The following is a 13,258-nucleotide window of genomic DNA, read 5'->3' as shown; positions in this document are numbered from 1 at the left end:
CTATTAGAAATCGTTTAAAAAAGGGAGAATAAACAAAGAATGCTCCTTTAACATGTAGGCTTTTATTACTTCTCATTTTTGTTTTACAATAAGCCTTAAGATCTTTACAAGAAGATGTTTGATTTTACAAGAGTTTTGATAGAAGCATAATTTAATTTGTTTTATTCTAAAATACTCTTCCCTAAAGATTTAGTTCATATTACAAAACAACTATTTTCCATGCCATAATTTTTCTCCTTAGTTGATCTAAGCTTGTACATATGAAAACAATTAGTAGGGAAACTCCAACAGGCAGAGAATTCCTTAGTCCCATGGGATAGATTTCTGTATCTCTGAGCCAGCTGTGCAACTTGTATAAAACATCTATTGACTGACACTACAAAATTAGAATGAAAGGAAGCTCCTACCAGAAAAGTCTCAGGAAGTGTGTGTGTATGAATAATGTGGATTATTGTAGATTTTTAATTATTAGTAAAACAGTATTTTTTCCATGATATAAATTGGAAAGCTGAAGCACAGAAGAAACATATAGAAAAAGTCATTTTTATGCACAATCCTAAGAGAATTGTCCTGAACTTCTAGAAACACATAATTCTTTCTCTGAAATGTTTAAAATGTGGCTATTGCTGAGTTCCCAAAACTAACAAATTTGTAACAGATTCCCCAACTTTGAAGCTATTAAAGAAAATGTATAAAGAATTTTTTTAAGGTGTGAAAAAGGCAGGTTAATTTCTGTAAAAAAAAGGCAAACAGATCAAACTTTTACATTTTTCAAAAGCTGTTTCCACGTTATATGATTTAGTAAGTCCAAGACTGGATTCCTGCTATGAAGGGGTCTAATTTATCTCTGCATTGGTATTTTTGTTATCATTTGAGATCTGATTATCCACTGTCTACTTCGTTGCTACTTTGTGCTTAAATTGTATCTGAAAATTTTATTTACTCCACCTCTCACTAACTTAAGGTAGTATGTAAATATTGTTACTTCCATTTGGCAGAGGAGCAAGAGGCCAGAGAAGTTGCCCGAGTTACCAAAACTTAAGTAGCACAGAAGTATCCAATTCTGCAAAGTCAATTTGCAGAATATATTTTTTATTTGTTAGAGCTTTTCAGGTTTGCATGTCTAATCTGAGATGTGCCATGTGGACTTCTATAGGGAACCCAGCTATCTAACTTCTGTAAGCTCACTAAACCAGAGGCAAACTGCTTAAAATTCCTGATCCTCATGTTCCTGTTACCAAAAAATAAATCAAAATTTTTTTTTCATTGTGTTCTTTCCAAATGTTTTAGTATTAAAACAGTAATAAAATAGTTATAATCTTGAGTTGGCCGGATTCACTAGATGAAGCATTTCTATGTACATTTTAAAAAAAGCTGAATGCAGAATTCCTACCAAAAATATAAAACTGCAAAATAATAATGTTTCAACCCTTCCTAACTGCATCATTTTTTTACTATTTTTCTAATTTTATTCCTTTCTACTGCCAGTATTTTATTTTCCCTTTGACTCAATTTAAAACTGGATGCAATTGGTGCCCCATGGGTATGGACCTAAGGGCCTTTGTACTTAATTGAGATGAATATGTGTGAGATTTGCCATAGGCTGTTGGCTTATCTGACTCCATGAATCAAATAACAAAAGGCAAACAGTCAGCAGATTCATACCCCACACCTCAGAGGCTGATAGGAGGGAAGCAGGCAGGCGTTGGCAGTTGCTACCTGGGAAGCCCATTGCTGTGTTGCAGACCTCTGCTGTGCCAGAAATGCGGCTGGTGGGTTTTAGTACCCTAACAACATCCAAAAGGCAGGCATTTGAGTTATCAAACAGCCCTTGTGTTACCACAGCCTGGCCATGTGTTGTAGCCTAGCAATGGAAAGCCTTCAGTATTGTTGCGCCATGTTGACCATTGTGAGTCACTGGGTTAGGCTTTGACATAACAAAATTGAAAGGCAGGCCAAGTATTAGAGTATCCTAATAGATGGATATTATCTTTCTTTTAGATATTATTTTTCAAAGAGGAAATTATTTGTTTAAAGGTCATTTATCAGTAGATAAGAGCAGCTTTTGCTATTCTTTTGTAGAGATTTGTGACCTTGCAGGTTAAGTATCAGCCTTACACAGAATGGAAGTCCATAGCATCAGAGCTTGAAGTGCCCTTCTGTTAAGGCATTGTCCTTTCTTCCTCTCCATGTGCAATACTGTGTGCTAAAGAAATTGTCAGCAATGACAAATGACATCTGGTAGGAGCTGGTAATTCCTTTCTTTTCACTTCCTGAAGTAAGTTTCCTATTTTTTTCACCTACTATATTAACCAGACTGAAATAAATTATTTCTGATATGATCTGCAGTCCAGAAAACATTGTTTAGGGGTAACTGATTTTTTAAAAATTTTCTAAGAGTTAACCATTTTGAGTAATATTAGGTAATTTGGCTTGACTTCTAGAGAGACTAACCCCATCTGAGCCATTAGTAGTTCTGAAGAAAGAGGAATATTTTTTTAAGCTTCTTGTTCTACTAATATGGAAAGAATGTAAAATTATTTGAAACAAACTGCTTTGTTGCCCCAAGATTGCCAGGAAAAGCTAATGTGTTCAGTTTCAAGGCTTTCCCTCTATTTTGTAGCTACAGTCAAATACTATTCAAATCACAAGCTTATAGTGATGACACTACAGAATAAATGCAGTGTGGAGGTCTCTTCAGAGAGGCAAGATTGATAGCACATAAAAGTTCATATGCTTTAGGATGATGAACTGTTTCCTAGCTGTTTCTTATCTGCTGAAGTTTTCTTCCTTTGATTGTTAATTGTCTTCTTTGGTTGATTGCTCCTACAAGCAAGCTCAAAAGCTCAGTGATTGTACTTCTTACTGTGCCTGGGAGTCATATATTAAATCCATAAATCCTGCCCTCTTTTGTGGTCTGTCTTTTCCTCTGCTTTTCTTTTTCTCACATCTCAACATCTCCACAGCATCTTGTCAAGGTGATGAGCAGATCTCAATTTGTCTGGGTTTGTGAGTGAAATCTTTGATGTCTTTAGTACTATTCTGAACTAAATATCCATAAAATCACAAATGTGTGGCAGAATTCTGCTAAACTTTTTTGCACTGCCATTCCCTTGTTGACATGCTCTGCCTGAAGTGAAAGGATTAAATCCTGGCTCTTACAGTAATAACTAAGAACATGACTTTGGTTATCAAATGTGTATGATGAATTGTTCTGTTCTGTAAATTAAACACACTGAAATTCTGCTGTTTAACAAGTCAAGCATTTCAAGCTGGATTTTTAACTCAGCCTTTTTTTAAGTGCAAAAATTATGTGAGACCTCCAAAGCGAGATCACAATTTAATACACGATGGCAGTTCATGAGTTTATATTTGAGAAAATATACTCTTAAGCTATGACATACAAGACTGGCCTGTGAAGCCTGATTTCTAAATTGTGTTTATGCAATTACACAAGCTTTTCTCAGTTTTGTTGTTCTTATCCTTGTATATCAGGAAATAATTGGTTCTTCATCTCTTAACTAATAATTATAAAGAAGTAGGAATATGAGTGAATTTGCAGTTTCTGCATGGAACATGAATCATCACTCATAATGTCATTTGAAGGCTACAGTTAAGTAGAGTTTAATAGTACAAGGCATTTTTTTTGCCAAAGAGGAAAGTGTCTAATAAGGTCATGAGAGTTACATGAATCCCAGATGTGGTGCAGTTTCATTACATTTGTCAAGAGGAAGCAAACATGCAATTAGAATGTGATTACAGGTTATTTTAAAGGTTATATTACTGGTTTTGAATTCACTGCATGGAGACATTGACACTTGACAGAATTTATTTTCATAGAATCATAAGAACATTTAGGTTGGAAAAAACCTGTAAGATTATCAAGTCCATGCGTTAACTTGACACTGCCAAGTCCACCGTTAAACTGTGTCCCTAGGTGCCACATCTACACATCTTTTAAACACCTCCAGGGATGGTGACTCCCCCACCTGGGCAGCCTGTTCCAATGCTTGACAACCCTTTCAGTGAAGAAATTCCTCCTAATATCCAACCTAAACCTTCCCTGGTGCAACTTCAGGGCATTTTCTCTTGTCCTATCATTTGTTACTTGAGAGAAGAGACCAGCACCTTGCTACAACCTCCTTTCTTGGAGTAGAGAGTGATAAAGTTCTCCCCTGATATATAGTAGCTGAGAATTTTGTTACATTATACTATAATTAATATAATTATACTAATTATATTATAATTGTGTGGAAAACTAAGTCCCTGTGGAGTGTGACAGCAGAAATCAAATATCAAGAGCATCTTTCCAATGACAGATTTCTTAGTTTGTCACTCATTGCATCAACAAGCGTCATTATAACTGTTTCCTTAGCCATCCAGAGTAATTTGTGAAAGATTTTTTGAAGTGTGACTCAGTTAAATATTTATATAGCTTGCATAGATTCCTTAGAAAGTAAAACTTTTCTACAAGTATTTATAATTTTTAGGTTTTTAGAATTAATTTTTATAGTAAGTCTTGTTAGAAGGTATCAGCCAATAAAACTATGAAAGTCTTCTATCAGTTGTTGAGAATAACTGCAAATCAATTGCCTGTCTTACAGAGAAATGGAAATTATTATGAGAAATAACTAATTATGACTGAGGTGATGTTTGTGTAATACAGTTACAGTGTGAATATTGCTAGGCTCAAAAAAGCTTGCTATGGACTGTGAATAGACAAATGAAAAACAACTTGTGTTGCATTGCTTAGAGTGTGTTGCATTAGCATACTAAATAATGAACATGAATACGTAGTTTCTCTTTGATTTAGGTCATGTACCTGCCAACTTCTGCAAAACTTAGCAATTCTGGTTAGTCTTGTGCAACAAAAATTTGAAGAATTCAGTTGGTACGTTCTGAATGAATTATAGCCTCTTGAAATCATGAAAGTCTTACAGTGATGCCAATGGAAATCATTCAGTGTTTTGGCTTGCTAGAAAACAGCTTGGGTGTTGAGTTCATGCTCAAGAATTTTTCTTATTTGACAATGATAAACCAGAAAGGACTTCTGCAAACAGCCTCATGCAAAAGTGTTTGCTGAAGCTCAACACAAGGAACACAGGAAACCCAGCTTTGCCTATAGTATTAGAAGGCTGATCTCTGTAGGCTGTCTCAAGAATTAGTGGAAGCAGAAACTCTTTTCCATATCTTTCCCAGGAAGACATTCAGACCCTGTAGTCTTTGGTTATTAGTGAAGCCTAGGAAACTTACTAACTTAGGGAGTATCTTAGGTAGCTAACTACTGATCTCAGTGAATATCTTTTTAAGAAAAGGAAAGGAAAACTTGAAAGGTATGACTTCGGAAACTGTTGATTCCCAGGTCATCTCTCTTTTTGCTAGTAATTATTTCTTTTTTATATATTTACAGCTTTACTGTAAGAGTCTGCGCAGACTTTGAAGGTCAGAGTATTTCAGATGAGATAGGTAAGAAATATATTATATTCCTATAATTTACTCTGGCCTACTGAATTTCAGATGTATTTTTGTCTTACACTTTGAAAGACAATAGGAGTGAGATCCTCCTAAGGCAAGAAAATACAGTCAAAAAGATGTAGATATTGATACATAGCACAAAGCTTGTATTACTCCCTTGAAGGATTTTTTTATTCAGTTTAAGCCATTTTCCAAATAAAACCAAGAATGTGCCCTGTTGAAGAATGTTCTGTTTTGGAAAAAAAAAAAAAAAAGAAAGAGGTGGAAGCCCTGTACATGTATGATCTGCAAATTAAATTAGAAAGCTTAAAGTACATGTATTTCTTAATTTGGATCAAAAACTAGTATGCTGCTAAACAGTCAGGCACTTAAAACATCGATTAGTTTTACTTGGAAGACTTTGTAGAGTATTTAACTATAATATATAATGAATTGTTTACTATTTTTTCTTTCCATGTTAAATAAAAAAATATTTTATACACTTGTGTCCTTTAGTGCTGAAAGGTGAATTGCAATTAGATTCATTGAAACAGAAAGGAGCTGTTAAGAGGACCCTCTTCTTTGATTACCATCAGTCACATCATTACTTCTCCATTCTGATAGAAAGACAGAAAGAGCTCCATTGCCAGGACTTTCTTGTTTATCTCAGAGTAAGTTGTTCAAATATTTTGGACTGTCATCATCATTTGAGTAATATCACAGGTTTGAAGATAATAATTCAAAAAAAGAGCCACTGGAAAAGGAAGAACAATTTCCATTGTTCGTAGATCCCAAAATTACAGAAATGTGAGATAAGAAAGGCCTCATCTGGGTGTCCAGAACATTCTTCTACCTGGACAGAATTTCCTGTGTAAATCTTTGGCTCTTCTCTTGTCAGTGTAAGTACCAAAGAAAGACTTCTTTTGAAGAAAAGCATACAGTTCCTGTGTCTATGAATACATACATTTCATGCTCTTCTGGAAATTCTGATTAAATACTGCATCTCCTGATACAAAAATGCAAGATTGCTCTCCCTGTAGTATTCACAGTGGGATAATCAAGTAAACACATTAAATGTCATGCCAATTCAGTTTCAGTAGGTATTTTAAAGGGGTGTCACGAGCAGTATTTGCCTAAAATTCATGTATTTTTAAAAATATTTTTAGGATATTTTAAAATGCTTTTAGAAAAATTAAAACTCTGGAACTGAAGTTGTGAAGGAGGAAGAATCATTGGTTACTCACTTGCAGCTGGAATTGCCTCATGCAATTGAAGCAGGTTCCAAGGCTGGTCCTGGGAATGCAGTGGGAGGTGAAATGGAAGAGTCTCAAGCAGTATGTAAGGAAGTATCTAGACAAAAAAGGAAGTGGAGTTTTACCATTGCTAATCCATTTAAATTCTTGGTTATGGAATGAACCAACAATATCACCTCCACAAACCCACACATGCCCTCCCTCCTTTCTGAAAGGAGGGAAGGCAGTAACTGGTAGGGGTTGGTTCTGTGTGTCTCTCTTAAAGAGCTTCATTTTAGGCTAATGCTTTGACAAAATTCTGAGTCTGCTCAGCTCAGCCAGCTTCTTCCAGATGTGAGGCTGTGGAGGCAATGTGTTCTTGGCATTCCAGTTACTGGTGAGTCACTTTGCTTTCCTGATGACATGGCATACAGCCAGAATTTGGCCACCAGCTGTCAAAGAACCATATCTTTACCTTCAATAAACATTAGCCTGAATCTGTTGCCATACCCTACTAATCCAAAATAATTATATTAAACTATTGGTTTTTATTATGTGATTGTCCCTTACAGGATGAAACAGAATTTAGAGATAAATTATCTCCCATCAATATAAACTTGAATTATAGTTTGGATGAATCCAGTTTTGAAGATAGCTTGACTGTGAAGCCAATACTGAACTATTACCAGAAAAGCTCAGTAACAGAACAGGTATGAATTTATGCCATATTTTCTGTTTATAAATGTGAAAGTCTTTACAAATACTATGTGTGTCATCTTCCTTAAAACATTATCATGCCCAGAAATTACTCAAGAAGGTTTTAATTAATTAAAAATGTAAATTGAATATAAATATAGAACTAGGCAGGCCTCTGAAGCATTTCCAAAACTTTGTTGTGTTCATAGTTTTGATTGTGTTCTAAAACATGTGAGCCAAGTTACTGTGGGAAAGGGCCTAAAGATGATGTTCTGCTAAGAACGTAGTTGACAGTCTAAGTAGTGTCCCAACAGTACTCATGTGGAAAGGAACTTACAGAAAGGAGAAAGAGATTAATTCACCAGGGCAGTGCTAGAGATATTTAAGACATTCAGTTTAATGATGTTTAATGAAGTGATTTGGACTTTGAAGCATGTACTAAGTGTATTTTAATTTTTTTATTATACAACAATGCAGGCTTACATTCTAGTTGACTGCGGGGAGGACAACTTGTGCATTCCTGACTTGCAGCTTTCTGCTCTGCCGTAAGTTAAATAAAATCAGTGATGCTGTATATAACAAAATCCAGACACTTCTAACTGCTTTAACAGAATGAAATATGTAGAGCACAGTTCTGTTGCTTTCTTTAGCTGTTCATTGTTGCCTATTTCCAGATTTTAATTTGTGCGTCTATTTAATCTAGAAAACCGAGAAATGGAGAAATATACACTTAAAATTGTGTCTTTCTCAGACACTTTCTGATGTTTAGTGGTTATCATAGAAAATACCATTTGCAGGTATTTGTTAGGAGGGATTCTAGTTCTCTGAATGCTAAGAGATAATACAAATTGTTGTTCAAAGGAGATTTTAAATTTGTTTATTTCAGTGTGCCAGTGACTTTTAGCTTGGGATGCAATTCTCCTGAAAACTGTACACAGTGAAGTAAATGAATCACAGAAGAAAAGAATTTCAAAACATGGCAACAATTCCTCCTATGGAGGGAGAAATATGCCAAGCGGGACAAGTAGGGAACCTCTAACAGTTATCTGACTCAGTGTCATGAAAATCAGTATGTAGCTGTGAAAGGAAAGGGCACAGTGCCATTGCAGGTGATCTTCTGTGAGTGTTCATTTTACAATGGGCATGAGGGGAAAACTGGAATCCCACCACCTTTGTGCCCTCCAGATAACAATGCTGATGGGACCCCTGTGGCACGCAATTTCTCCACTAGATACTTCTTTCTGGTAAGAAAGTAGTCAAGCTCTGAAATTTTACACAAATATCTTTCAAGTTCTGTAGTAGTCTACTTGGGTTGTCCATGGTGGTGGTTTCTCTTGATGTCTTTCCTACCTAGGTTCTGGCATACTTTTCCATGCAGTCATTTTTTTATGGAAAATGTTTTATTCTGTGTTCACAGAACAGATGCTATGAAAGCAAAATGTCCTTCTGCTTAATTCATATGTAAATTGTAATTTTGCTTGATTTAACTCCTGACAAGTAGTATGTTCTATATAGAGATAAAGATCAGCTAATGATTGGAGAAGAAAACTGTGTCATGCTCATAATAAATCCAAGGAATGATGGGGAAGGAGCCTATGAAGCTGAGCTACATATAAAGATTCCACCTGAAGCAGATTACACTGGAGTTGAACGCAACAATAAGGTAAAGGAAAAATCAAATTATAGCAATAATAAAGCAGTACAACTGAGAACGAGGTTAACCTACATAGGCTATAACAGCTAACAGCAACAAGCAGAAATGTGCCCCTTAAGAGAGGAGATCCATTGACTCTCAGCTATTCTTGCTCACACAGTCCAGACTAGGGATTAGCCATGTCACCAGAAGATGTGAAGGTGAGGACCATTCTGTTCAGAGCCACCTCAGGTCCAGCTCTGTGCCATTAACGTAGTTATAATACCCCACAAATATTGTCACATTTCTCTTAGGGCTAGAGGTATGGACATAATTCAGATTTTGAACTAGTAAACCCTACCAGTAGCAGGGAGTGATGGTGCAGGATCCCCTGAGTGCTTCCAACCTTGGATCCCACGGTATCAGCTCTGTCAGAGTTAATGAGCCCTGCTGCACCCCAGACACATGGATATTGTCTCATGCTCACAGCACACCAGTGTTTACCATTATTAAGGGTATTCCAGTCTCTGATATTCTGAATAGTTGAACATTAACTGCAGTATAAAGTTGACAAAGTTGATTTCCTTTGTAGTCAGTTATTTTGTCTTATGGATAGGCCAGAAAAGCAGTTATAATGTAAAATGTGCCAGTGTTCACAGAAGGACTAATGTTGACTGAAGTCCTGCTGAGCTGTACTGAACATTCAGTGTTTCCTTCTGGGATCTGTTTGTTTTTTAAGAGCAAAGATGAAACACTATCTTGCAAACAAGCAGAGTGTTCATGTATTCTCTGTTGGAAAGCAAGTCTGAATCGCCTCATCTGCACATAAATCTGCCAAGCTGTTGCAACATGAGCTTGCTTATTCTGTCAGTGCCTGGAATGTTCAGAAGGGCCTCAAGGGTGAGAGTGGGAGAAAGCAAGTTAATTTCCTTTCTAAAGGCAAATGTTTTTAAGGAAGTTGAAAGTAACTTACAAGGTATTCCTTATTCTCCTTCTGTCAGTATCTTTATGAATGGGCATTTAATGCAGTTTGAAAAAAAGTGACAAGAATTAATGATGTCACAGGAGATGAGCATATGAAAATTCTCTGCAGCTCCACTTCTCAGAAGCATATCTTTATACACTAAACAAATAAAGACACCTTCTCTTTCTGTTGTCTATTTCTTTTGTTCTCTTAGCATAGCTTCTGTTGTTTTGGACTGTGATCTACAAAACATAAGTTCTCTTTAATATCTTACACCTGGCTGTATTTTTCCTTTGTTACTCTGTAGGAATCTTTGGCTGTTCTTTTGGCCATCACCAGGGATGTTAGGGGAGACACTTATTCCAAAACCCACAGCATGTATTAGCATGTACTCATCATTTTGAGTGGACAGAAATCACTCAGGGCTTTTCATTGTGCAACTTTTTTATTTTCTTCAGATTTTGTGGAAGATAAAATACATTTTTGACAGCTGCAATTCTGAATCCTTCTGGATATATAGAAAAATTGCCTTCATTTTTGCCCTCATTTACTTAGTTCACTATGACACAATTTATTTCATATTCTCTTGCTTTTCATACTTATTTAACTCAAACAGATGTCATTACGTTCTTTCTGAGAAGGATCTAAACATTACTTCTACTATCAATGTCATTCTTAGTGTCTTCTCTTCCGCACTGCATGTACAGTTTTCACAGAGATTACATATGGTACTGAGAGCAAGTTTATTTTTTCTTTTGTTTTTCAACTGTAAATGTATATTTTTTAAAACTATGGTCTTCATGATATTATGGTTTCATTAAATAAACTGAAAAATTCATTAAATAAACTGAAAAATTCACTTCTAAGTGCATTTGGAAAAGAAATGTTGTCATTTTCTTCAAAAGGACAAAGCTAAACTTGCTGACATTTAACTGCTGGTAGACGTTGGCTCTTGTCTGTATTCAGTTGCTTTTCTCTTCTGCCATTTGTCACCTAAAACTGCTGTGAACATGACAAGAATATAAAATATTTGTAATTTAAAAAGAAAATTTTTACTGTAAAAACCATTTGTAAACTCAGACATTCTTTTATATCCTTCCTGCTCTGTTTTCTCAATTAATTAATTCTATCTGAATGTACAGATTAAGTAATCTGACCACTCAAAACAAGAATTAAGAGGGTTTTTCAGGTTTTTTTCCCCCAAATGATTGGAATCCTAGGTATCAGAGGTCATGTGTTACCAGGATGACCATAGTATAAATGACTATAAATTAAAGAGGGACTCAGTTATATTCAACATATAGGACTTAAAAAAAATACATCAATTTGAACCACTTGACAAGGCCACAGAAGAAATTATCTCACTGATATGCAGTAAACACTGGTGTGTATGGAAAAAAGATGTCTGTCTGTGAGTACTTTGGGACATGGACCATAGATGAAAAAACATTTTGCTGTTGGTTGCAGTGGAGTCAGGATTTCATGTCTTATTTTTGTGTTTGCGCTTCACTCGGCCGATGGGACATCTGTGACTGCTCCTGAAATGTACCTAATTTAATACAGAGTCATTTCAGCAGACAGGTGAATTTGTAGTAGATCCTGTTGCAGTCAAGCTCTTAAAGCTCCGCATCTGAGGATTTCATTGATCCTTTGATGTATCAGTGTTTACAGTCTTTTGTGTTGCTTTTTTTTTCTCCAAACTGCAGAATTCCATGTATTTAGGCAGAAATAATATTCTCCTCAGAGCCGACAAAACAGGTAGACTGAGAGCAGAATAAATGAAATGTAACGAGCTGAATAAATCATTTTATACATTTCTGATGGAACTGAAAAATCTTTAGAATTAAATTGTTCTCTTGTGCTGCCATCATTTCGAAGTAACTATACTCACAGAGGGTATTAGGCTACTTTATTATGGAGCTACTCTGGATTTAATCTGTCTAATAGAGAAACAAGTTTATCTCTTATTTCCTGCCCAACCTGATTTTTTGGGAACAATTTATTGGATTATTCTATATAATTTGAATTACACACAGAAAGTGTTAAAATCAGCAGCTTCACTTGTCTTCTACCTCTTCAGCTTAATGGAATACAGTGTTTGACCTGCCTCAGTTGTCATTATCCTGTTATCTCAGGCCTGATTCTGTAGCATATTGTATATAGACTGTGCAACCGTATCAAGACAGTAGCATTTTTGAGAGATCTACGTGATCATATGCAAGAGGAGAGCCAAGTAAATGTGTGTGATCTTAAAGTTTGAGGTCAAGGGTGTGATTTTGAAGTTTCATTGATTCTTGCACATACTGAGATTTCCTTCAGTTGAAAGCTGATTAATGAAATACAATGACTTACAATGAAATCAAATGTGTTATTCATTAGTTGTATTGTGGAAACACTTAAAGGGTCCAGAGACCAGATAAATGAGTAAATTACCACAGCTTTACTAGTTACTGGAAACCCATTGACTTGTAGTAACTGTCCACACCCAGTAAAAGTGGAGTTATTTGAGTTAGCTGCAATGAAAAAAGTATAACCATGATATATTACCTCACATTTCTATGGCCAGCAGTAGATCCAGAGACTGTATATACTTGCCTTATGATACATTCGTATGCTAGAAGAGCATGATTGTGTGGTTGAATCTCAAGTCATTGCCTGAATACTGTCCACTAATCCCTTGCCCAGTGAAAGAGTTGCCCATACTGAACAGCTCAATCCTGCCTTAGTAGCAATGGCTGGAACCAAAATTCACTTTGAACAATTAGTAGAATTAAATCAGGCAAATACAAAGCCCTAATAAGTATTTGTTCCACATCAAAAACATCATATATTTTGGCATCCCTATTTACTGAGGCTGGGAACTGCAGAGTTGTTGCAGATCACAACCAGATTTATATTGCAATGGATAAGCTCTGAGCCATTTTCCCCATGCCTTCTGAACTAAAGTGTGATACTCCCTTAAAACAGGATAAATACCTGAAACCTTCTTGTCTTACCTGAAAATTCTTAGAAAAAGTAGGTGGTGGCTGGCTAGATGAGATGTGATTTGAGGACAAGCACTAGTTCTTCATACAACAGCTAGATGAGAAGTGAGATTCTGGCACTTGGTACCTAATCCATCCACTTTTCCTCAGAAAGTAAGTTTGGAAGGTGTTGATCAAGGGAACAGAGGAGGTGTTTTACTCTGCAGTCTGTTGGGCTTAACTGTTCTGGCATCAATTAGTAATTCATCACTAGGACCACCAGAAAGAGTTTCAAGTTTGTAGGCTGCCTGGATTA

General features: G+C 35.9%; 1 protein-coding gene across 1 annotated transcript in view; it reads left to right on the top strand.

The window, feature by feature from the left end:
- The window catches only part of ITGA8 (integrin, alpha 8), a gene marked incomplete at its 5' end in the record, with an annotated part of 104,283 nt that overhangs the window by 44,516 nt on the left and 46,509 nt on the right, over positions 1–13,258 (top strand). Inside the window, 5 exons of the mRNA XM_010192522.1 lie at positions 5,411–5,466; positions 5,971–6,125; positions 7,259–7,396; positions 7,860–7,927; positions 8,898–9,045. Coding sequence (XP_010190824.1) covers positions 5,411–5,466; positions 5,971–6,125; positions 7,259–7,396; positions 7,860–7,927; positions 8,898–9,045 — 565 coding nt within the window. The remainder of the gene's footprint in view (positions 1–5,410; positions 5,467–5,970; positions 6,126–7,258; positions 7,397–7,859; positions 7,928–8,897; positions 9,046–13,258) is intronic.

Source organism: Mesitornis unicolor, unplaced genomic scaffold (assembly GCF_000695765.1).
Source record: "Mesitornis unicolor isolate BGI_N332 unplaced genomic scaffold, ASM69576v1 scaffold29549, whole genome shotgun sequence".
NCBI classification, from domain to species: domain Eukaryota; kingdom Metazoa; phylum Chordata; class Aves; order Mesitornithiformes; family Mesitornithidae; genus Mesitornis; species Mesitornis unicolor.
This window is presented reverse-complemented; position numbering and strand designations above follow the sequence as displayed.